The 26,193-nt window shown below is 37.6% G+C and overlaps 2 protein-coding genes across 3 annotated transcripts; one reads left to right on the top strand and one right to left on the bottom strand.

Annotated features, from left to right (window-relative positions):
• Positions 1 to 378: 378 nt before the first annotated feature.
• LOC121326140 (diphosphomevalonate decarboxylase-like) lies at positions 379 to 8,275 on the bottom strand. The gene is made up of 10 exons (XM_041269322.1): positions 8,090 to 8,275; positions 7,631 to 7,701; positions 6,199 to 6,313; positions 5,754 to 5,900; positions 4,443 to 4,642; positions 4,038 to 4,112; positions 3,396 to 3,614; positions 3,018 to 3,133; positions 1,803 to 1,911; positions 379 to 1,273 (listed from the first exon to the last, which is right to left on the bottom strand). The coding sequence occupies exons 1-10, from the start codon at positions 8,163 to 8,165 to the stop codon at positions 1,184 to 1,186; spliced, it is 1,218 nt and encodes a 405-aa protein (XP_041125256.1). The 5' UTR covers positions 8,166 to 8,275; the 3' UTR covers positions 379 to 1,183.
• Positions 8,276 to 8,474: 199 nt separating this feature from the next.
• LOC121326034 (palmitoyltransferase ZDHHC7-like) lies at positions 8,475 to 25,321 on the top strand. 2 transcript variants are annotated; one of them, XM_041269180.1, is made up of 8 exons: positions 8,475 to 9,351; positions 13,141 to 13,224; positions 16,256 to 16,577; positions 17,883 to 18,007; positions 18,488 to 18,584; positions 19,100 to 19,181; positions 20,138 to 20,268; positions 24,352 to 25,321. In XM_041269180.1, exons 3-8 carry the CDS (start codon positions 16,272 to 16,274, stop codon positions 24,526 to 24,528), a joined length of 918 nt encoding a protein of 305 aa, XP_041125114.1. In that variant the 5' UTR covers positions 8,475 to 9,351; positions 13,141 to 13,224; positions 16,256 to 16,271; the 3' UTR covers positions 24,529 to 25,321. The 2 variants fall into 2 exon arrangements, with proteins under 2 accessions (XP_041125114.1, XP_041125113.1); XM_041269179.1 differs by having other exon boundaries at positions 16,253 to 16,577.
• The last annotated feature ends 872 nt before the right edge of the window (positions 25,322 to 26,193 follow it).

The raw sequence follows: 26,193 nt of genomic DNA, 5'->3' as shown, positions 1-26,193 counted from the left end.
GTGGATTTATTCTCCGCTATCCAAAGAGAGCCAGGATTCAGGTTTATTGTCAGCTCTAGATATTTTAATCAGTGTATACAAAGGAAGAGTCTAAAAGAGAGTGTTAACCCACGTGGGGCTGCAGTTGATATTTATACATTTTGTACAAGCTTGAAAATAGGGTGTGTCTGGTGTCTGTGTTACCAGAAAGTTTCAATAGGACAATAAGTTAGGGTGTAGCACAAGATAAGTGCAAAACAAAGCCAGTGTTATCAAAGGGCCTAGGGAAGAGGTGTAATGTCGTCCAGAAGCTCGATGGTTAACTGCTACCCTTAGCTGATGTAATCACTGTCTGTTGTAGACTGAAAGGCATTTCATATTCAGTTAAATATAATATCTCTATATATCTATATAGTCAGAATTCAATAATTTTCCTCCACAGTTTGAACTACCCAAAATGAAGACAGTTCACTGTGCAAATTTTTGTAACTTCTCTTTGAGTATTCCTTGACTGTTAAATAATCTGCATGCATGCTTTAGCCAAAGGAGCCGAAAATGTGCTGGTACAGTAATCAGTTGGCTGTATTTCATCTGTATCGTTAAATTATTCCAAACGCAACAGTGGAAAATAGAGCACCACAGTCATATTATGCTTCCAGTAATTAAACATACGTGTTGATAGAAGACCAAACAAAATATACATGGGTATTTACTATAGGTAAATCATTAGTAATAAACCCCTATGTTAAAAAAGCAACATGTGTATTTTAGCCTATAGTGCTTTGTTAAAGGAAATAAGTCAGTCTTTGGTAAATATAAGAGTCCTAACAATAAATGGTTACAAACCATAAAAGACCCAGCTGTAAGGATGAAAAAATACAAAGCAAAATATATTGGAACCATTATAGAGCACTCCATGTTCCAGTCTGTGGTACCTTCATTAGGTTTCAAAGTAAAATAAATCAAACACCTACAGCAGTAACACAGTTGAGGCATTAATGGGTAAACCATCAATGAAAGTGCCCTGCAAATCAATAAATACACCCTGTTTACAAAAACATCAACAAAAATACATAGTCTCCCCCTTATTACAATGAAATTTGACCGTTACACTTGACCGTTTGTTTCTTTCATTAAAACTGTATTCAATGTTCAGTGATATCATTTGCAGGAGATCCTGGCTTCACATTCTGGAGGCCAATGCTCAGGCACTTTGCTTCAAGTGCTTTGGAAGCCCATCTGAGCCCAGCAGGTGGAGGCTTGTATATTCTGCAACCCGAGGGCCCGGTCCTGCCTATCAGAGAAGCACAGAGAGGATTCAAACACTGCGGCTGGTGCTTCAAATGCAATTTTTCCAGTCTGTGTTAAGGTGCTATTATATGAGCTCCAGGATGGTCTTAAGTTCTATTTGCCTGCAATAGATAAATGTAACATAGGCTAGATCAGCCAAATAGCCAGAGCCACCAACTGCTATGGCACAATGGGTCACGTTTCCTTTTCCTGGCGACGTACTGGTGTGTAATAAATAGTGCTGGCATAGTAATATTAAAACACTTTGGCTGATCTAGCCTTCATTATATATGTCTATGGTGGGCCACTAGAACTGAAGAGCAGCTCCTGCATTTGTAGTCAAACCCAGGCTTAATAAAACTAAAAAAGCATTTCAGTATGTGCAATAAGATTTCCAAAATGACAAGGGAAAAATAAGAATATGTCATTTGAAGCTACTTTTGATACATTTTCCAGGAGGAACGCATGACAAATCCAACCAAAGACAGTTTTGTTTTTTTTGTAAGGCTGCACAATCTGAAGGCTTTTTCTACCTTTGTGTTAATGATATAACTGATTCCTCTGGGACACGAGTCCATCCCAATGGCAGATTTCAGCTCCTCTGTTACAGACACTGGGCTCACTGCCAGCCCTTTTAGGAACCTACAGAGACACAAAAAGGGGTTAACTACATGCATTTACAGTACAACTCTCACAGTGCTTGCTTCAACATCAGCCTTTGGTAAACGATATTGTATCACATCACTTTTCATTTCACTCAATCATGTTTTACAAACAAAATTTGAGTCCATTTTTGTGGTTTTATTTAATTGCCAAATGTAGTGTCTGCAGCTGAGAAACAAAAAACATGCATTGGTATTGAAAGAAAAACTGACATTTGGGTTGCAAAATGACATCAAGTCTAGCAAACATGCACAACTAGAGTTTCTTTGTTTTTCACCTTTTGAATTATGAACTCTTTTTGGCCATTTAGAAGTTTTATAAATGGTTCTTTCTAACCTAATTCACCAAGAATGACAAATACTGGTTTTATAGCAATATAGTCACCAGTTTGCTTTGCAAATTTTAAGTTCAACATTACCTTATACACAAAACTTTAGTTGCTCCTTTAAAGAATGTTTCTTTGCCATCCTATAGTATTTTTCAAAGGTAAGATTATAAACTTAGGCTGGATATTAAACTGTTACCAACTATTTGTCAATAGAAATAGTGTTTCTCATTCATCTGCACAGCAATGGCAGTAAAAGGAATTTAGAAAGGCTTTAATTTGAAAAGCAAAACTGTCAGGAATTCTTTGTTTTCTTGTTATGTGTTTGCTAAGTTCCGTGTCTGCAGCGGACAATCATTGTGTTGAAAAAAATGACAAATAGCAGGAAGCCCAGCAGTTACAAGCAACCAAAATATATTTATTTTGTTTTATTTGGACCCTTATACACCTATCACCTATCGTATCCGTCTGTCTGTCTGTACATGGTGAAGCTTCTCAAAAATGTTATGTCTTTGATATCCTTTTTCAGTATAAAACATAAATTGACATTGCCTGTGCGTAATTATAGGTTGCAAAGCAACATCCCATCTTTCATTCCTCCTTATTTAAAAATGATTTTCAATAATTTATAGATATTTACAATTTGTGTTTTCGTTAGGTTTGTGTAAACGATCAGACAAAACTGTTACAAAAGACCACGGCACCCCGTGTCTCCTTTTATTAGTTTCTTTTAGTTTTACTGAAAGCTACAGCTACTTACTGTTCACCGTTGGTCTCTGGGGGAAAGTATTGCTTGATCAGCTCCACAAACTCATCCACATGCTCCTCCAGCATGTACACCACAGCGTTAGGGCCAGCATCAAATGTGTATGCAAGCTGAAGAACACAAAAGCACTGCTTTAGGAAACAACCCAGGGATCAGCCTGTACCTTCAAGACGGGGCTGGTTTTAATACATTGTGATCATCGTTGTTGTTAGCTGATAATCTAACTGAAAATAAATTATGACCCATTGAAAAGTGGAAGGTTTCTGAGATGCGCCTGGAGGCCTTTCTCTTGGACAATAACTACTATAAAGCAAGAGAATCATAGATGACAAAAAAATGCAAGGGTCATTTCAGTAGGTCTTTCATACTTACTCGCGTCCTTCCGTAGTGAGTGTTGTAGCGATGCACTAGGCTGATGATGCGCTTGGACACATCATTCAGGTAGAAGATGGGAGGGTATGTGTCCAGACAGGTGGCATGGAATTGGTTGCTGTCTTTCATGGTCAGTTCTCCGAATGTTTCAAAATCCCGCCTTCGGATTGCAGCAATCATCTCTTTCATCCGCTCAGGAACAACAGACTCTGCCCGATACTGGAGCACACAGAGAAGACAGGAATAATTATATTCCAAATGTCCACTTTGCTCCCCTATTATAGCTTCAGTACCACATGTAGCATAGCCCAGGGTCGATCAAGTGGACCACATTCTGACAAGGTCTTTCCACCTGGAGAAACGGGTTCCAGGGTAAATGTTGCCTGCATGCAAACTAGCTCTGTATTCATAGTCCACATGATGAGAAAGTGACTGAAGTTTTTGGATTATTTTCTTTACCTCTGATTTGACATTTCTTCAGGCCATCCCTATGAGCTGCAATGTCCTAATACATTTTCTTCACTTTAAACCATCTCTTTTATGCAAACTTTATTCAGTTCTCTCAGTCGGAACAAATACATTACGATCTACCTGACCACAGGACAAGATTGATAATAAAGGAAACTGTATTTTCCACTGTACCTTTAGAAGGGGACTGGTTTGGACACTTGTCTGCATCCCAGCTGTGCTTCCTACTGGCTTCCGCTCTGCACTCACCTGTAAAAACACAACATTACACTTATTGTAATCATCTGGCACCATATATTTTAAATCAAGTTCTTAGGGACTTCCAGATCAAAGTACGACACAAAACTTAGTGGGTCAGTATCTCACTTAAATAGGAATACAATGTCAATCACAAGACCATACTTTATATGAAGCTAATGTGATAACATATTTTTCCAAACACTATTCCCACATTAATTGTTGGCATCGCTGGAGTGCAATTCTCTGAGGTCTGTGAACACACCTCTAGCCTACTGTTTAAGATGCTTTTTTTTTTTTGCAATAGAGAAAGCAACTGTCTTACTTAAAGCCTCTATTTACCACCAGTATGAGGACTCGGAGCTCAGGCCAGTGAGTCTCTGGCAGTATCTGCTCTGCGATGCTGTCCTTTCCATCAGGCTTGTCTCCCATGATCCACTGCACAAAGCCCCCGTACATACTCCTGCAGGCACTGCCCGATCCCTGGCGAGCCACTTCAGACAGCTCCCCTTCTACTCCATACAGCCTTGCTAGTGTGTACACTGTCACACAGAGAGAGAGGGTCACAACAGTCTGAGGGTTATTGTTAACAGCTGTCATGCTGCACTGATCTGAGGGTTATTGTTAACAGCTGTCATGCTGCACTGAGCAACAAGCCAATAAAGACAACAAGATCTGTCTCATTACTGAATTGCAGGGGCATTGCTAAATTATTTTAGGGTGTATAAGGGTTGAGTTAGCTGTATGACAAGTTTTCTGATTTTAGATGGCATATTTCAATTTATAAAGGAGTAGGGGAATCACAATAACTCTTACCGATTGCTCTTGACATGCATTTTACGTATTTGTTTAAATGTATACCATTGTTTAAATATATGTAGTTTTCAGGTTTGGTTGCTGTAGTTCTATTGAGTGTCGTAGTCAAGCAAGAATTGCTCTGTGCACAGTACCGCAGAGCTCTGTGAAAGCACTATATTACCCCACAGATTAACAACCAACACTTTTTTTTTTTTTTTTTTAAATAATGGCATGTGGAACTCATTTTATTTTGCTTCACTAAAGTCGTTCTGATAGAAATTAAACTATACATATATATAAACAAGCACGTGCTGGATGCATTTTATTATTTTTATGCTGTTGAAATTGACTTTGAAAGTGGGCTCAAAAATCAAAGCACCTGTATGTTATTGTATAATGTCAAAGCAACTAAACAGAAATATAAGATTACGTCATTTATAAACTTGAAAGCTGAGGTAAAACTAAGAAAGCCCAAACACTTGTCAGTTACACATCACCACACTGCACATCAATTCATTACTCTTACATTTACTGCAGCTAGCCTGCTCCCCTTTTAAAATTACCTTGGGCTCAAATCTCTTTAATAAGTTATAGCATGTACTGTACTAGTAGAAATACTTAAAGAAACACTGTAAATTAAATTACAGACATTTTGAAAGAAAGTCTTTCTCAATGCCTACAAATGATGAAAACGTTGCCATTGAACCATTACTGAGATTCCATAGTTACAGATGTATACTCTACCATGCAGTGCCACTGAAAAGAGGGAGATGCACAGTTTTTCTTCTTTCAAAAGACATGTGTAAATTACAGACTGGAATCATGTTAGACAAGATTAAAGAGTTTTCCGGTTACCCAGGCAAGCATAGCCTGCTGCAGAGGATGCCAACCCAGCAGCGGTTGGAAAGTTGTTTATGGAGCAGATGTGAACTTTGTGGGACAGGTTTAACTTCTCAGAGTTATTGTCTCCATCACTGCTTCGTTTCCTGGCCAGGCGACGGACTGCAACACAGAAAAATAACAATTCAGATTCATCATTAAAGGGGAGGCTTCAAGCTGCTTGAAATAAATATAGTATTCAAAACGGAGTAGATTCCCCAGGTAAAAAAAAAAATGTAGTTTTTTGCATCAATCGATTCTCAATGTTTTAAACAAGCGTCATACATTCAACGTTGTACAACTTTATACTAGCTTTCATGATTGCTACATCACTGTCACAGTAATGGCACTGCTTGCTTGGTCATTGCTATGCAGTGAATGGTTCATTCTAGTGAAAGTGATCATTTTAAAAGTCACCCACTTTCTCTTAAGCAGGACTGGAGCCGCGGATGGTTGATATTGTCCTCTTTGCCATTAAGCCAGATTCGATCCTCCTTAAAAAGCCGACTTGATGCCACCGTTGTTGTTGTCTTTAGCTAAAATTGTAAACAGATTACTCTTCAACATGATATAGTAAAATAAATACATTTAATACTGTCAATTAGCTTCCATGTAAAAACAACATAAGTAAAACAAATAGAGTTTTTTATGAGCAAAAAATAATAATAATACAGATAAATCCACGGTATATCATGATTGCCATGCAGGCATAATTCGTGATATAATGCGGGTTATGATATAAAGCGTTTGCCTGTGACAGCACATTACAAGTGCAAGAAAAAAGAGAAAGAAAACTAACAGTGAATTAAAGAGCAGTGTTTTAATACTGTACATGTAGTCATTCTTTACATTTAAACAAATCCAGTTTACTGCAGGACAGATACGTTCTGTATCATTAACTGGAACGAAACAGTTTGTGTCATTATCTAAAAAAAGGCATGAACTGTCGACTGATGAGAGCTATCAATTAAGCATGGCACTTGGTGGTTTTCTGGGGGGGAATAAGATCGACTATGTTAAAAAACGTTGGTGTTTTGTAACTGAACTGTACCCCGTTAAGACCGCCCACGCAGCATTTGACAGGCTGCACAAAATGTCAGTTTATCAGCCAAGATGATTATTGGTTGTTAGTTGCATTGGAAATTCATTATATCCTGTGGTTACTTAGTAAAGCCCGGACAAGCAGCATTTGACAGACTGCACAAAACGTGACAATAAGCGTGTTTGTGAGATAATATTAAGAGAGGTAATTTCTCAAAGAACCTATGGTGCATGGCGAGTGTTTTTTTAAAAATCGTGATAATAAACGGGGCATGATATGAAGCAAGGTGATATAAAACAGGTTCATCTGTAATTGTAATCATTCAAGGGTTCAATTTGCACCAAGTTACCGATCTTAGCTAGGAAGCCACAAGGAACACTGTTGCAGGGTTGTGGAGGAAAACCAGTGGGGGGCAGTTAACCTTATTACACTTCAGAGAACCCCTACAGGATCTGCGCCCCACAAGTCTATGTGGAGACTTCCCAGGTTGGGTCTTTTGTTTCCAGGGTTCAATAACTTGGCAACATCTGTAACTAAAATAATGTGTGCAAAACTAAGCGATCAGCCTGATAGAGAGAACGGAAGATCAACAGTCCAGCAGGGTTCCAGCAGTGATGCAACATTAAAATTGGTCCTTGGTCTATGTGTAGTTGGACTGGTGCCTGACGTTGGGAGACAGATGATTCTAACTCCAATAGTTTTCAATCAATGGGCTCACTAACAACGAACACAGGGAGGCTTTTCTATGGATGTAGTGGCCACCTTCCTTCTAATAAAGTGGCCACATCCTGTATGATCCCAGGGTCCTTACCTGGTCTTGATGAAGGGTGACACTCAAGGAGGAATTGATAGGTAAAATTAAACTCTCATTCCTCTTCCCCCCTACAAAAATAACAGTATAGAAAAACAGGAACATTTTTTAGTAACTTTAAACACAGCTTCTTCACATTCTTTCTTATCCCCCCCCCCCAACAAATCTATATTTTTATTATTTTTTATATCAACTAGAAATATGTAGACCTCTCTTGTGTCAAAATACCTTGCACGGTCTGTTACAGTGCTAAAAAAAAAAAATTAAATAACTACATTTAATTTCTCGGTTTGATGCACGTTTCATTCAATGCAAAGACAGAACTCTACATGGTGTAACTTAGTGTCCGCTAAACTATTTTAGTTTACATTTCTTAATAAAACAGTCTATGAAAAGTCAATAGAGAATATCGCAAAATACAATATTACCAAACTACAGTATATCAATATGCATACTTACAGTATTTAATGACAGCAATATTCACGGGAGCAGTGCAAGTCACTAGTGACTGCACATTAGACTTTTCGTCAGACATTGTGGTTTCTTGTCTTAGAAATAAACAAAATCCAATTGTTTGACAAGAGCTGTAAACCTTTCGTACAGTTTCTTTAAAATCTCTCCATATACCACATTATCTTACCCCAAATTCTTGTCCTGTCAATGATTGGCTACTGAAAAAGCAGAAGGAGGTATTTCTACCAATCAAAACAAATTCAAACGCCCTGTAAACAAGGTGCAGCCAATAGAGTTGATCAGACCATTCTCATACGAAAATGACATCAGAGTTTTACGCATGTGCACTTGAAGATTTGAAGCAAGTGGTGACGCGTTACAAGAAAAGGGCAATCTTACTCTTTCACGAGTGTGACAGTAATGCGTTCCCTCTGCATATTTACAGTAAATAAAATCGTATTTAACAAGCACTATGACTGCTATTTCAAATGTTCTCCACACTTTTTTTCTATACACACGACCCACCACTGATTTTTCAACTGTTCATATACAGTTTTACATTTTAGTTTTTGCATTTAAAAAAAAAAAAAAAAAAAAAAAAAGATTCTGTGTGACGTGTATGTTCATTGTGCATTTCTTGTTAATGCTGTCAGTATTACACAAACAACTTTTGGAATTTCTGTTTTCCACCTGGGGCTGTAGCGACCACGTGAACAGTCCATTCCTGATAGCATACATTTACTTCACCGTGGTTATTCATGTTTTTGTTTTTTAATTATTATTATTTAATTGTACATAATTTCAAGTGCTTTTCCACGGTATAGTAATGCTGTAGAAAACGTGGAAAGATAAGCAGTGGACGAATGTTGTAGACACCAAGGATTCTGTTACTTCTGACGACAGCTCAAATGTGTTAGCAATGTAGCCTATACTTAATACTATTTATTTATTTATTTACATGAAAAGTATCGATATTTAATGTTCTCTAAACTGCACCGTTTGTATTGACACGGACTGGATACATAATGACCCGTGGTGCATTTTATTTTTCCAGGATAATAACCTGAGTGTTTCCATACTTCCAGGTTAACACGACTGTTGAATTACCGATTAATTCCGGGGACAGTCGAAGAGAACTCCGGAAGTGGTAGTGGATGTATTATTGTGCGAGTAGGGTTACAATGGGAGAAATTACAACAGAACGAATCAAATCGTGTTTCAATTTTAAACAACTGAAATAAGAAAACGATTGAAACCAGCATTATACGGTGAGTGAGATACTCTGTTCAATTTAAATGTGGTCTTATGTTAGTTGTGGTGTAATATTTATGGTGAATGTGCACATGTCATTGCAGTGTTATTCGTTTAGATTGCAGTGTTTTAATACTACACACTGCTCACTGTATGTATTTGAACACGCGTTATTACTACGTACTGAACTCAAATCAGTGTGCGGTTGCATGACTGAGGTTTACTCTTAGCTCAGTGCCTTTTGAAATATGATTTGTCGATGCAAAACGCTGACTGTTGTTTATATATATATATATATATATATATATATATATATATATATATATATATATATATATATATAACAAACACATTTTTTCCTTTTTTTTTTTTTAAATCGACCAAATTAAAATGTAACTGTTGCGTGCTGTTTTAGTAAAGAGTGGATCGGTAGCTACAGTATAGGAAAGATAATTGAAACTGATCGTGACATTTTAAAGAGGAGGCGTACTCTTACTATACTGTGATCTGACTGTTATTAGCTATTCCTAAAGATTCTTCTCATTGGCCAAATGCGTTTGGATTTGCCGAAAGGGTGTGTTCTGTTTAATATTTGAATATTTGATTTGCTTTGTAATCTAAAGGTCTAAGTACGCAAAGCAGAGCTAATGGAATCATTTGCTAAACTTGAACTATATATATATATATATATATATATATATATATATATATATATATATATATATATAATATAATTGCGATGCACGACATATATATAAAATTACAGTTTATTTGTGAGAGCTGCTAAACCCAGCGAGAACGGGGAAACAATAAAATTAATATATATTTTTTTGATAACTTCTTACATTGTTGTTTCTTTTTGGTGTGTTGGAGTTGTAAGGACAGGTTAAACATATTCTTGACTTTTACAAACCGCAAATCTATCAAATACTTTGATAGATGGCTGATGAATTGCGGTATGTTGACAGATGGCTGATTTACAAGTACAGTGTTTCACGAGTAGTGACATAGTGGCACTATGGATTAACTGGAAACAAGCGTAATGAAGACTTTTTGATGATGTAAAATTGGGATACATTTAGCTACTAACAACCAAACTGTGCAAGATGGGCAAGATATGGCTGATCCTTCTCAGAGTTGTAAACCTTTCATTACCTTAGCTACACTATGAGTGTGCATAAGTCTGCAGTGATGGAAATAAAACTCCCGTTGCATAGCTGTTTGATCCATTCCTGGCTTTATGTATGTAAAATTGGAATACATTTAATATTTTAAAAACATGTATTTCTGTGCATTTTTACAAGATAGATTGCTGATTTTTCTCAGAGTTGATCAAACCTAATTCATTACCTTAGCTACACTATGAATCAATAAGTAAATGAATATGTATTAGTTGTCATGACACACGTGTATCAACATATGGAATGAATAGAATATGCAAAAGGCAAGTGTATGTTAATTAACTATCATAATAAAGTAACAGACAAATTAACGTTAGTAAACTAACAAAACTAACACAGTCCCTTTTCACACATTAAAAACTGCAGCAGCAGCAGCTGAAGATTAATTATGAACACCTGTACAGGAGCAGTGTTCAAGACATACACAAAATTATTTAACAGAATGGTGAAGCAACTCGCCAGAACGTAAAACATCAAATTGCTCGACGACTTTTCTGTGATTCAGGTTTTTTTTCAGGAGCTCGAACAATTTCCGACTTTTTGTAGCACAAGAAACAGCAACACATTTCGCCGTTTGTTTACAAGGCAATTTGCGTCGATGAGGTGCATTCTTGGAAATCAGAATTCAAAATGAGGCAATGATATGCAGCGGCTCTGGAAAGGTTTAATAAACCAATCGGTTTTCCTCAAGACACTCTCGCGATGACAAGTAACATTTGAAAAGATCGAATAAACCATATGAATTTAAGTCTGATGATAATGATGTGTTATCAGATTACAAAACAGTACTGTATCAGTTGTTAAAGAATCACTAATGGTGCCAAAAGGTGTTCTTTTAAGCCAAGTTCCTATTCTTTTAGCTGGAGCATTTACAATGGAAAAAACCTATTTCACCACTAGGGTGTTCTCTTAGCAGAAGTGTTCTCTTAAGAGGTGTTCCTATAAGCAGAGACTACTGTATTTGTTTCCCATTTTTGCCTTCAAATATATAAAAGTAATTTGATTAAACGAGGTGTTCCACAAGTGAAGTGGTTCTCTAAATGATATATGATGCAGAACTTCTGGATAACGATTCTGTTATTCAGAGTGAAACAATTTGGTGTACCATGTAGAGAGACAGTGTGGTCATTAAAATCATATGAATAACTATCTATACAGAGGTACCAAGATATGTTTTAAGCAAGTGCCCTGTGAGGGAGAAAATGCACAGTGCATGTCCCACCTGAGCACTGGTTCCTACATTCTTAATAGGCCTGCAGAGTATTTTCACTTTGAAGTATGTTTTATACAGTACCCTGGCAGGGAATGGTACTTGTTGTTTTACATCAAAGGGTGTGACACAGTATCCGATTTTCCAGAGGCAAGGGTTGGTTCCAAGTCTAAATGCAGTTCGATGCCTGCAGCAATTTTGAATGTGTTTACATAATAATAAGTTGAAGACTATGGTGTTTCTACAGACTAAGCCATTATTTTCGAAATACCTGGGACATGTAAATTCAATACATATGACATGCTGAAAAAGCCTAGTCTTTAAAGGATACCATTAATTACGATCTGTTGGTTTTTTTTGCGTTGTTAATCAAGTTAAGGTCCTTTTGAGGGTACAGTGTAATATAATGATTTCTATAGTGACTATTGCAATGAACGATCCAAATTCTCAAATAGAAGACTCTTCAGGCCGCCTTGTTTATTCAAATTTGGATTGTTTATCACCTTCTGATATTGCTTATATTTATATCTGTGATGTCCTTGTGATATCACATATGCCTGAGACTGACATTGCATATAAATATTCAGATACTTGTAAAGCTCAATTAAATAAGGCAGTCAGTTACTAAATACAAAAGAAAAGCCGACAAGGTTCACAATGCAAACTAGCTCCTCCAGATGTAATACAAACACTGAGTACTGCTCAATGGGGAGTGTTGGTTTTGGCCTTGGTACAAGAATTTGGCAGATGCATGCTGGAAGTGCTCTGCTGTGAACCCAAAAGCAGCATAGTGTCACCTTGGTGATAGCACGCCCTTCTGAGTGAGACCGGAGGAACTAGTGTAGCATCTTCACTGCACATGACCTGCACTTTTAATAGAAGCATTGCTAACTACTTCCAACATAAACACATCTGATAATAAGCAGTTGTTAGAATAGATGCAGCCTTGGGTCTAGTTGCATGTTGTACCGAATAATTGACAAAGCAGTATTTAAAATGAAGAGTGCCTGGATACCTCCTGTCACTGCGCTGCGTAAGGTAAGATAATCTGCATATCTATGGGAACGAGAGAAATGACTTGCATGTGTGGCAGATGTTAAAATGTGGTAGAGGTACGGAGGCTGATTAACTAAGAAGTGTGCTTTGTTTCTCAGTGGGGCGGGGGGGAAACAACAGTAGTTTACAAACTGTCAAAATGTGTTGAATGTAATTGCAACCCTAGAAAATTTGGCACTTTTCTCAGGAGCAATTTCTTATTTTCATTGACATTTTATAATAAAATGTTTCACAAAATTAATTACAGTGCAAAGTCTCTTTTAGACTGCATGTATCATCAGATTGAGTCTTTTAAAGTTATGAATAAGACAGGAGATCTCCTATCATCATCTCCTAATGAGTCTGTCTGTGTCTCCTAGATCCCGTTCTGAATCCAGTGCTGTAGAACTCGCCAGAATAAAGAGCCCTGATACACTATGTCGACATACCACTGATGTAGAAAGGTAAGTTATTGGAGCTGTCGCAAAAAAACCTATTCTATATATCGGCAACAATATCATGTTTTTTATGATTATTTTTGTAACAGCATAATATAAAACCACAAATATGAGTAAAATGTCCATTGAAAACTTTATTCTATCTGCAAAATACCTACAACTTACCTTTCTGTTTACTTAGGATACAGGCTGTCATTCTGTAGCTGTTCTTGACTGAAGTTGTTATAAAAATCAAGATATTTAACTCAAACCTTTTAAGTTAGCTAATAAAAAATAAAAAATAAATGTTGGTATTTCTAGTAAGGAAATGGACTCGTTGTATGGTTATAATTGCATTACAGTGTTTATATACAAGATGCTACTCTTATAAAAGTCTCCCATATAAAAAGCCTATCAAAGTGTAATAAAGCATAGTGAAAGTATGGTAAAGTGTAAGTAATCATTATACATTTCTGAGAGGTGGAGTAATGCATTTAAAAAAACATGGAAAATATTGGCAAATGCAGAGTATTACCATGGGACAAAAGGATGGGAAAATTGATAAATTACCATGTACATTTATAGTGGTTAACTCTTATAAGGGTTCTTTGATAGGAACCAATATTGACATGGCTTGTAATACAATTAAAATGACTGTATTCCCTCTTGTCTTTCTTGGCTCTTCCTCCACAATGGAGAGCATCTTGAGTCAATCTATTTGGGGCTGTTACAGTACTAGGTCTCATGAGTGGTGCTTTTGCAAAACTAAACAATCCCTTTCTTGCATTTGTTTGTTGCCTGGGTTTGAAACCCTGAAAAGCTGTTGTAAAGACTCCACAGCCAGGCAGCAGCTGTTACAGAAATGAATGCCACAGTCTTTTTTTTTCTACAGAAAATCAATACAGGTTTCACTCTTCAATGTAATTCTAGATTAGCATGTCTCTGCAAGGGCTTTTAACCTTCTTTTAAAGGGAATAGGACCATTTTAAGAAACACAAAGTGTACATATCATAGCAGTTACTGAACATGGGATAACAGTAGGCATTAACAAATGATAGTTTTGACTATAGGGCTAAAAAAAAAAAAAAAAATCGCACAAGAAAAATACTTTTTAAATTGTACAGGTTATATTATAATTACCTAAATTGGAAGACCACTACTGGTACTACTGAAGACCGTAAAAGCGTACAAATAATGAAGTGACAAGAGGTTGTTCTTTGTTATTGATCAGTAAAACTAACACTTTTGTCATCAAACTCTATCCACTGTAAAGCAGCAAATATCTCTCTCTCTCTCTCTCTCTCTGAGGGTCGCTCGCCTGTCTAGAGAGGCTGTATGGGATGGGGGCAGAGGGTAGGAGAGAGGAGAGACGGAGGCGCAGTGGGTGGATTAGTGGAGCAGGCTGTCGGTAGAGGTGGTAGCAGGAGTAGGAGGATAGAGTAGGGTATGGTAAGGAGCGGGGTTGGGTAAGGGAGGGGGGATTTGAGTGATTGAGGTTATTAAGAGCAGATGCGCAATACGGCTAGGGATAGAGGAGGATAGTTTTAAGAGGGGAGGTAGTAGTGAGACCTAGAAGGGTAGGAGTGGGAGAAGATGAGGGAGAGGTTAGGGGAGTTAAGGAGATTGGGCGAGGCAGGCGTTAGCGAAGGAGTAGTTGAGGAGATGAGGTGGGGGGCGAGGTGCGCATTGTTGAAGGAGGGGAGGGAGGAGAGTAGCGTGGGGTGGGGGAGAGAGAAAGACGCGAGGTAGAGAGTAGAGAGTCTCTCTCTCTCTCTCTCTCTCTCTCTCTCTCTCTCTCTCTCTCTCACAGAACTGGTACTATTGATTGTGAAAATGCTGATATTCGCATTGAAATGAGCTTCAAATTAGTAAAATGCATCCTTGCATTTACCCACATAATACTGACTGTGCAATTCAGATCAATACAAGCACATAAACATTAAGTACAGTGTTTTCCAGAATGTGATTAGGGCTTATATTACTGAGCACAAAAAATAGCCAGCGTTAGCCCAATGCATTTCAAACACTCAAGTTTTCTTTATTAGAGTACTGTATATAATCAGGCTAATTACTGTATATAATCAGGCTATTGTTTTCTAAGTTTCTTTTGAGAAATGGTATCATAGGCTTGGTGTCTAATAGTGGCAGCCTATGTTAAATTGCTGCTACAGAACTGATCAAGGGCCAACCTTTTTCTGCAGTCTGTATTTCTACAGGGCACACAATGAGTGATATCGCATTGCAGTGGGTAGCACAGTCAGGCATATTGAACAATCGAAACTGTACAGTCGACTTATTAGCATTACGTAAGGGTCACTCCAAGCCAATTCAGTAGATGGGTCACCATTTCAGATTGTGATGAATTTTTAAAAGCTTGTTCTTTTTAGTTTATTTGACTGCCATGCCTAACATCGGATGGGGTATAGGATTGTTTAACAAGTCGCAAGCCTCCTTCCTCTGAAGCTTTCTGGCCCCTTTTGTCTAAGTAAACACAGCCATCATCCTAAACACATCACCATGTTAATAGCTGAAGCTGCAGGGCTTATGAATTTCATACAGGCTCTGTTTTAGTTCGGGGGCAGGTTCCTGTGGTTACATTTTGGGTTTTTTCAAGAAACATGCATTGACCTCATTTTCAGTACGGTCATGTACAGTAACGCTCATAGAAATGTAACTATTATTTTTGAACGGGTCACTGCATCTCTAAAGTAATGGTAGTTGACTCATTTTTCTTCATAGGTCTGAAATGTGCAGCGTGTAAGAAACTCATTTTATAGCAAACATGGTGTTACACTAGGTTAAAATTCCCAATTTGCTGACAACCCCAGCTACCTGACTCTATAGTGGAAATAAATACTGAGTGTTACACAACCCCCTGAGGTTTTGTTTACTTTCTTTCTAACTATACCAGTGTCCAGCTTAGGGTTGACACCGCTTCAGTTCAGTCTTTCTCATTTGTTAGAACTGTGCTCTTTAATGTAGGTAATCTAACTTTCTGAAAAGTCTAACATTGTAATTTCACAAATGAGTGTTTGAAGTTGCGGTTGATTCTCAGCAGGCAGCAGTGAGAGGCGATGCAGTCTTCGGGTCATCGGCTCCGGGATGTGGAGCACCACCCCCTTCTCAACAACGAGGAGGACTTTGATGGACCATCCTCCGAGAGCGAGCTGCCTGACCGGGTCTGGTTCATCCGGGACGGCTGTGGCTTGGTCTGTGCGTTCATCACCTGGTTCCTGGTCCTCTACGCAGACTTTGTGGTGACTTTTGTCATGCTGTTGCCTTCCAAGAACTTTTGGTACGCCTTGATCAATGGAGTCGCTTTCAACTTCCTGGCAGTGCTAGCCCTCACATCCCACCTTCGGACAATGCTGACAGACCCTGTAAGTAACTGTATGAGAGTATAGGAAAGTGCGTGCTTTCTTCTCATACCTTGAAATTGGTGCAGGACTGTTAAAGCATGTCTTAGTCAGTGTAATTAAGGAATGGTTTCCTGAAATCAAATTTACCCCACATCTAAATTAGTGAGTTTTGTTTACATTATGATGCTTTGCTGATAATTAAAAATAGCTGACATGTTGTTTGCTTTATTTATTTACACATATACACATACAGGTCTCTCTTACTGTATGCATGCTGTATCTCCCAGCAACTAATAACAAGGGAGTTTTGGTAGCAGAAATTGCTATTCTTAACCCTTTTGTGGCCAAGATTCCTGCCAACAGGCAGAGACAAAGAAAGGGTATTTATGCCCGAAAATATGTTTGGAGAGTTAGAATGCTATTCTAACTCGAGAACTTAAAAATGCTATTCAGGCCAATCTGGAGATATATTTCAATTTTGCCCTAAAAATGTGCAAAATATTTGCGGCTTGCTGCGTTTTGCACAATATAGAAATTCAACGGGCAATTATATCTGTTGCTAAGGATGACTTTCAAGCGCCCGTTAACGGAGTAGCACCTAATGCCTATACCCAGACATGCCAACTTTTGAAAATGACAGTGAGACAAGGAACCAACTGCAAAATGTTTTAATAGATTTGATATAAATGTGCTAATGTAAAGTACTGCTTCCTTTATGAAAGAATATGTGGACTCTGATTAGGAAGAGCAGTTTGCACATGTTTCCTGTGCTCTTGTGCAATCTGCGTAGCTGCTTGGTGCTGTTTTTCTGAGTACGGTGCTTGCAGACACTTGAAATTGCATCACACAGATTGGCAACTTGGTTAAGTAAAAGATGCTATAAGCAGTTCAGATTTAATTTCGTTCTTATGTATTCCAGTACTGTTTTAAGCAATAGAATTGGCAAATACCACCTCTGATTTTAGGTATTAGAAAATATTCAATTAGTGCAAAGCAAGCTATACACTGGTATGAGTGCAATGAACCCTTACCAAGCCAGTTCAGTATTAACTCTTTGTTAAAGGAGTGGTACACATTTCTTATTTTACGGTAATTAGGGATGTTCACGTTGCCATATGAGAGCTGGCTTTGAGGCTTTACTTTGGTGGGTATCAGGAAGCAGCAAAATTGTATTTAACCTTTTTGTTTCCCTGGTAAACAATAGACATAAAAAAAAAATGAAACTGTTCTAATCTAAGAGAAAACACTTCTCTGGTACACTGGGGGAAAAAAGATGCCCATGGTTGTCATTTTAAGACTCTGGTTATCTGTTTAATTCTCTTCTAGGGAGCTGTGCCAAAGGGAAATGCTACTAAAGAGTACATGGATAGCCTGCAGCTAAAGCCAGGAGAGGTGATCTACAAGTGCCCCAAGTGCTGCAGTATAAAACCTGAGAGGGCGCACCACTGCAGGTAAAGAAAAACAAGAATCTCACTGTCCCTCACCTGCAGATTCACCAGGAGCATATTGAACCTGGTTGCTAAACACACTAAACACAGAATACTAAACAAACCTACATCTCTACAAAAAATGGGCCTGCTGAAGAAATAGAACATAGAACTAGAAATAGAACATGTCGTTGGATTTTCTAAGCGTTCCATTCATGTATTGACAAAGCGAAATAACTCAGTTTAAGGGAAATGTATTTCACACAACTCTTTCAACACAAGGAGGACTCTGCTGCATCTAATATATAGATAGATGTAGACATAGGGCACTTAAACTATGTAATTAGTTATCTAATTATTTTCATTACATTGACTTAGTTTGGAAAGAGTTAAATAGTGAAAGGAAAATATTAAGCATCCCTAGCCCAAATGGTTCATGAGACAACAGATGAGATGGGTTGATTTATATATTTTACTTATTGGAATTTGCTTTCTGTGCAACAGTATTTGCAAGAGATGTATTCGAAAGATGGATCACCACTGTCCCTGGGTAAACAACTGCGTTGGGGAAAGCAATCAGAAATTCTTCGTACTCTTCACAGTAAGTATTTCTTAGCTTATTCATATTAGTATTTCTTAGTAATATTCAGAACTATTAAACGCCCAACAGTGCAGAATTTAGAAATACTTCAAATCAATGACAAATGTTTTGACTAGAAGTATTTTTCAGTGTCTTCAAAATGATTGTATATAACCCTGTATTTAAAATGAACTAGTTTCAATCTTTAATACAACAATATCCAGGTGGGTTCATTCTAATATCCTGCTATTATATTTCAAAGGAAACTGTTCAATTTGATCTTGTTCTACCTCGTTTAGACTTCCAAAAAAAAAAAAAAAAAAAAAGTCTTTATCAGTTTGCTCGTGATGCAGTAATTGTGTTTATTCATTGAGATGCATTTGTTTTACTCACAATATCTCATTATTGAAATGTAGGCTTTGCCATTGATGGGCAGATCAAAAGCTGTTGGTTTTTATTAGTACTATTATATTGTTGTTTCTCGTGGAGGAAACGCAAATCCCTGATGTCTCTGGTTTTGTGTTTTCTCTCTGCAGATGTATATATCAATCATCTCTGCTCATGCCCTCATCTTAGCCGGCTTTCAATTTTTCACCTGTGTCAAAGACCAATGGACTGGTGAGTATCTGACCTGGTCAGCTCCAGAGATTCTTGGTGGCAGAGGGTTCGGTGGCACTTTTACAAGCAGGGTTTTTGTAGAGATGTTGTTCAGGCTTTAAAATCTCAGCCGCATTGATATGCCTCTTGAATTGCTTTAAAAGGACACCGATTTTTAAAGTTATCAACCAACCCGATATTGCTGGCTGAGTACAAATAGTTGTGGTGTGGTGCTTTCAGACAGAGGTTTATAGTGATTCCTGATCACATGTCTTAAAAACAGTCCACTGTATATTTGCTTGAATTGTCAGACAACCGGTTTGAGTCATCTTGGCAAGTGAAACTTTGTATTCAGCCTCGTTGTTTCTGTGTAGATGTAGATATTCCATTAATAGTACATACTCTATTCCATTAATAGTGCATTTCCATTCACTATGTAGGTCTTAAATGTGTGTTTTTGGGAGTACCGCATGTTATAACATGTATTCTCATTAAAACAGGTATACCTGCTACTATACTAGGATAAAGAAAGTTCTAAGTTATGTAATATCAGGTTGACTATTAGAGTTTCATTTCAGCTGTATTTTCAGGTCAAAGCATGTCAGTCATTGGTGAAAACAGCTGGTTGGTTGATGTCAGGAAATAATACGTTAACGGGACAAGGACAATGTCTCTCTCCATGTGAAATGACAAAAGAATTTCAAGGCTGCCTTTTTAGCTATAAGCCCTTTAAGGTTAGGGCAGCATCTTTCAGTCAGGGACTTGGGTAGGTCTTGACCATAAGAATATGGAGGTGCACAGTTTGTTTATGCCTTCAAACTAAAATGGAGCTTGGAAAGAGAGTTTGTAACCCTGATTTATGAATGATTTTGTGTAGCATTTCTTTATTGTATACAGAATACGCTGCTGGAAGGTCTTTGACTGTAGTCGTACCCGTATTAATACAATGGCTGTCCCTCCGTTTGGTTTGCCTCTAGAATGCAGCGACTTCTCCCCCCCTGCAGCTGTGATCCTGCTGATCTTCCTGTGTCTGGAGGCGCTGCTCTTTCTCACCTTCACAGCTGTGATGTTCGGAACTCAAATCCACTCCATCTGCAATGACGAAACGGTATTTCCATCGTGTCAGCTCCCTGTATCTTTAAAGCCGCATTGTCCCACTGTTTTACACTACAATATAATTCCTTGGTTTATTACTTTGAGTCCTATTAGCTAAACCCTATCTCCTGCTTGGCTGACTTCTCTCAGTGTTTGTAATGAAGGTAAGAGGAATTATTTCGGCCTTTAAAAAAGTTTTGCAAAGTTTTACAAAGTTTTGTGAATAACTCCTGCTAGTTAAATAGCTTCACATGTAATTTCAAGTTATAGTGTTTTCATTCCCATGTTTGCAATCATTCTGAGCAGTTCTGGGTTCTGTTGCTCCAGTATTGAGCTCCCTTTTGTCATCAGATCTGTTTTTCCCTGACCCTGAGCTGTCATTGAACCTGCTTGGACAATCCCAAGTGTCTTGTATTGACAGATTTCCTTATTCCATTCAACACAGGGGGACCAATAAGTTGTACAACACACAGGGATTGTTACATCTATCATACCAAATTCTCTGATGGGTGTCTGTTCTCGCAAACGCGTTTTAAGTGTGCCTGAAATGAATGTTGAACACGATCTGTTGCCTAAAAAAGGAAAAAGACATCATTATTGGTATGTTGCATGGCTTTTTACTACCCTTATATAGAGAGCAGATGGGGAATCAATTAAAATTACATTCAAAGCAGTTTACTGTTGAATGATTTAGTGTGTGCTTGCTTTATCAGCAGCGAGACCTTGTTCACAGTTTGTTTAAATTACCCAAAGCTAATTTCAGCTGTAAAGACACACGCTGCCTTCCCTATTGAAATCCAATGTCCACAATGTCTCTATGTGAACCAAACATTTCAACTGCTATGTGCAGCAGGGTTCTGTGTGGCATCATCTGGCTCTGCGATGGTTCATAAAGAGAGATTGCCTGCTTATAATGGTAACATTGTGCATGTAACACCTGCAGAGATGATGTTTTCAGCATGGGCTTTTAAGGTAATATCTTTCTTAAACAAGTCAATATATATAGTTTTACCTGTATGGGGAACCACACCATTAGGCTATCATATTTCCAACCAAATCACATGTTGATACCTGCTGTAGTGAGGAAGCAGGGTTCAATCCTCTTCAGACACAAATAATCACATAACGATATTTGAAAACCCCTGATAATAATTATTTAATGATTAACACTTATAGGTTTTGTCAGTAGGCTTATAAAATATATTAGTTCATATATTTTAAATTATTTCAATAAAAATGTCTTATGTAGTTGTACTTCTACACTTAGGAAAATGATTGTGATGATTTAATATAAAGATGAGCATAGTTTTAAATAATATTTAACTTTCTTATTTATTTTGTTAATGGCAATTCATATCTGTAATGTGTATATTGCAAAATTACCACATAATTCAGCTCAATTTACTGTCCTGGCATCTGATAGCACTGTCCCGACTAGTTTAAAATAGCTCCCTCAGCTTAAGAAACATGCAATATGAAAAATACATGTAATTTAAGAGTAAATGAGATAACTAAACCAGTAATTCGTGCACAAAGGAAAATAGGACCCATTGTCCCTCTCCTTTCATGAGCACTAAATATATAAACCCCAACATTCTCTCCTGGTACAGTTCATTGCTGGGGCAGTATTGGAAAGCTTCCACTGTCCCTGCTGCACCTAATCTCATAATAAAGGACTGTAGTCCCCAGTGCAGACTAGGGCACATGCACTAACATCATCTCTTAAAAAGAAAAAAAAAACCAGCCTTATTCATACAGAGTGAGAGGGTGCATTGTTTATTGATCAGATGTACTGCAAGAACAAACAAATGTATTCTAAGACAATGTTAAAATGAGACGTAATTGGAGTATACAGTATAGAACAGAGACTGACAGAGTGCAGTAGCATTAAAACATTGCCTTGTAGAGAGCATAGTCAAAGTGTATATACAATTCATGTTGTCTATAAAAACCCATTGGAAATTCGATTGGGATTGCTTTGTAGCGCTAAAACAGAGGCAATAGAAGGATGCTGTAATGCATTTGTAGTTCCCAGTGGATTGAGTGCTCTTGTTATCATGCAGTTTTATAAATGGATTTAGTCGACCGCTGTCCTTTTTATTGGAGTAGAGCAATGTCGTGTGGAAAGCGTGTGGAGGTCAGGTCTTAGATGGAATAGGAAGAATAACAACTGTTCCATAACCTCAAACATTGTCCTGGATTAAAAGTTAAAACTTGGAAGAAGCAAGTAAGCATCCGTTTTGGCGCGTGCTTTCATGAGTTGTTAAACTAACAATAAAACATTTTTATTGTCTTAAAAACAGTATTAATGTTTTTACTAAACATATTTTTTATAAAGATAATCTTTTAAAACAACAAAAAAAATAGTTCAACCCAAAATGATTCATGTGAATCCCACAAAGCTTTAAACAGTAAGCTTCAAATGTCTTTTTAATAAGAAATGGAAGATTGCTGAAAGCCAGGCAGTCTTGATTGGCCAGGCAAGCTCAGAGCCCGGTTAAGACAGATAGAGAGGAAAGGGATAATACTTTTACTCATTATTGAAGCAACATAATCCAGAAGCACACAGAATGATTGCAAATGCACTATAAATGCCACAAGTAAAATGGAATTCTGTGAACAGGTGAAATATGTTTATGCTGTTGTTAAAGTGACTTCCGTATCTATACAGTAGTTGTGTAAGTTTATTTCCTAATGCTTGACAGCGGAGGGGCACGATAAATGAAAGTTGAAAGAAAAAAAACAAATTTTTTTGTTATTGTCCCACTTGAGGATATAATGAACACACTGTCACATACATGTACATGTCACTCTTGCATTTTAATTAATACCAGGTCACTGAATTGTGATTTAAACTTGGTAATGGTGTTCTTTGTCATACATTCTTGAAGTTTTTCAGACCATATAGCTCATAGATACCTATTTATTCATGCTTTATGGCTTGATAGGCTATGGTAGTGCAAATGCAAATATCTCATTTTAGATATTGCTGGAACAAGACCTGTATGACAGTGGCTTTGCTCAGTCGTGACAAAGAGCTGTTTTCCTAATTGCTACTGTGCATTTTAGCACTACCTAGTGTTTCGTATTGGCTCACAGTAGTTCCTATTGTACGTGCCATTGGTGGCAAGGATACTTGAATTACACAAGAATAATTCCTCATGTTATAACCCTACTAAGCTCTCAGTGTTTTATTATTAAGAAAACATAAGTTGCGAAGGCGAGACGAGATGCCTTTGGATGGATTACAAATCCACAGCAAAGTTACAAATGCTTTAGCAGTTCAAGCAACTTTTCAAAAGGCAGTATGCTTAACCTGCCTTCATAATAATGTAGAATTTCTCTTAACATCAATTATTTGTCCAAGAATAGTTAACCAACTTAAAAATGTCATTTTAATCACTTGTCCTCTACAGTGGTGCCCAAATGTATTGGTGCAATCTATTGAAATCATGCAATAAATGTTGATTTTTCAATAAATGTTTCAACACTGGGGTTGATCTATCAAGACTTTTGGTCCAGAGCCCAGAATGTCTCCAGTTCTGAATCCGGTCAAGCGATGCTTGAGAAGAGTGGCAAACAATATTCCCCAGACTTCATCCAAGCTTCTGGATGAGTTTATGCAGAAGTCAGATGTAGGTCATGGTGATACCTAATATTATTCTAAAAAGAATGTGTTCCTAACCTACACCGCATTGAGTCCCACTTTATCTTTCTTTAATAAATATACTATTGGTATGTTAAAATAAATGTAATAACCCTCCTTACACAGGGTGCATGGCTAGGAAAATGATTTTTCCTCACATCAAACGTAACAATTAAATCCTCGTCCATTACTGTTTCAGTGTCTCAGCCGTTGCAACTTTCCATTGCTAGCAGTAAATCATTTTTCACTCCTGAAGGAGGAAAGAATATTTAATTTACTAGTAATAGTACCTTCTAATAACAGCTAAATGATTGATTCTCTGAAACCACAGGATGTCAGTACGTACAAGCCCCACTGTAGAAATACTCAAGCAGAAGGTATTTGGTAATGAATGAAAGCACTATCAGTGTAATTTGTGTTGTTTTAATAGGTGGCTTGTTTGCTTTTCAGGAAATCGAACGGCTGAAGAACGAGAAGCCCACCTGGGAGCGGCGGGTGCGCTGGGAGGGCATGAGAACGGTGTTCGGGGGCCAGCCCTCCCTGCTCTGGATCAACCCCTTCGCTGGCCTGCGACTACGACACCTGCATTCCAGGACAAGAAAAGGGGGAACCGAGTTCTCTGTCTGAGCCCCGTATCACACTGTTCTATACCAATGTCCTGTATGTGTGTGGTTATACATGTACAGTACAAATACACATTTTGAAGACAGTCAGTCTCCTATATGTAACAAGATATTACTATGGACTGCATCTGTATTTTAAGCTGGGACTAGTTAGTTGTTGCTTGTCATCAGCAAGACTTGAGTTTTAATACTGATGACCAGGATCTCCATGAGATTTCCTGAATTGCTGTCTTTTTTTGGCAGGTGTTTTGATTGCTGTTTTTACTTTTAAATGAAAACTTTTAAAACATCTACCCTAAAAGGAAACACAACCAATGCCTAGAAGAGACTTTTATTAAATGGTCAGTAATGAACACTAGGGTGCTAGTCTTAAAAGATGACAGTCACCCTGGTTATGGTCAGCAATGGCTGCAAGCACCTGCTACAGAAAAAGATGCTGGTTTGCCAAAGGCACTGGTCTGATGTGCTGGATTATCCTGGATCATTGCTGCTCACTCGCTCATGAACAGTTCTCAGGCCAGTTGTAGGTCAATGTCTGTGTAAAGAGCTAGTTAGGAAACCACCATATACTTTAAAACCCCCGAAAGATCTCACTCAAGAAGTTTCACTATTATTTTATTTTATTGTGTTTGAGGCTTTAAAGGATGTAGTTCTAGTTTTATTAGATTACAGGAAGTAATGTTTAATTAGATCCACATTTTATGAATGGACATACTAAGATTACTTTAATTATAGCTATGTTTTCTTTTTATTCTGTAATCACTCATGTTGTGTATATTAAACATCAGTCTTCCAGGCTTAGGCGTCCAATTGTTTACCAGGTTTAATTCTGCTTTTGAGTCAAAATGAATTAATCCCAGGGTAGTGTATTGGCTTAGCCTGGGTGTCTGATTTCAGTATTTCCAGCCATTTTCAAAGATACTTCGTATTATAATCATCATCCAACAGCTGAGACAAAAAAAGGAAATTATATATATACTAAAAACAATATCCTGATGATATATGTGTTTAATATGGCTTTGCAAATTAGACATAATTTGTTGTGAAAATGTGTATTGGACACAAGCTTAATTTATAAACCAGATGAAATTTGAGATATTGCATCTTTATGCTGTCCTCGAAGTATAGAGGCTTAATGCAGGCTCCTTCTGTTTGGATGATGTCAAGCAGAAGAGCTACTGCACAGAGCCCTGTCCTTAATGCAAAGTGATTTAGATAGTCAGCAGATGAGAGAGTGCCAAAGAGCAATGAAATTTGGTACCATGCTTCAGAAGAGCCGCTGTCTGTGTCGCCTACCACATGTATGGCACATATTTTTCAGGCATATCTGCAAACTGGCTAAGCATTTTTTATTAAACCATGTAAATAATTTGGGTACTGGAATATTTGCATACAATAGGATAACCTTTTAAAATGGTTTCCTAACACAGAACAGTTATCCACTTTAGAGGCTTTCTCAGAAAGATATTGCTGGTCACAGAATTTTGATTTCAAGTGCAGTGATGGAATTGTACAGGAAGAACCATATACTTTGTATTACCTGAACAAGACCTCCCTTCAGAGCACAACCTATTCCTGTTTTCTAATGACTGACCATAAAAATCTACAAGCAAAGGGAACGAATGAAAATAACCAGTGGATAATTGCGTACTTTATTCATGTATCTCTT

Source organism: Polyodon spathula, chromosome 13 (genome assembly GCF_017654505.1).
Source record: "Polyodon spathula isolate WHYD16114869_AA chromosome 13, ASM1765450v1, whole genome shotgun sequence".
NCBI lineage: Eukaryota > Metazoa > Chordata > Actinopteri > Acipenseriformes > Polyodontidae > Polyodon > Polyodon spathula.
Note: the sequence above shows the minus strand (reverse complement) of the source record. Positions and strands in the feature narration are given on the sequence as shown.

Bases quoted from the DNA above. Each gene is read 5' to 3' on its own strand.
- LOC121326140 (XM_041269322.1), bottom strand. From the start codon at position 8,165: ATGTCTGACGAAAAGTCTAATGTGCAGTCACTAGTGACTTGCACTGCT. The intron at 6,314-7,630 runs GTAAGGACCCTG...TTACAATTTTAG, and splicing joins TCACCCTTCATCAAGACCAG to CTAAAGACAACAACAACGGT. The intron at 5,901-6,198 runs GTGGGTGACTTT...TCTGTGTTGCAG, and splicing joins CCAGTCCTGCTTAAGAGAAA to TCCGTCGCCTGGCCAGGAAA.
- LOC121326034 (XM_041269180.1), top strand. From the start codon at position 16,272: ATGCAGTCTTCGGGTCATCGGCTCCGGGATGTGGAGCACCACCCCCTT. The intron at 16,578-17,882 runs GTAAGTAACTGT...ATTCTCTTCTAG, and splicing joins GGACAATGCTGACAGACCCT to GGAGCTGTGCCAAAGGGAAA. The intron at 19,182-20,137 runs GTGAGTATCTGA...GTTTGCCTCTAG, and splicing joins TGTCAAAGACCAATGGACTG to AATGCAGCGACTTCTCCCCC.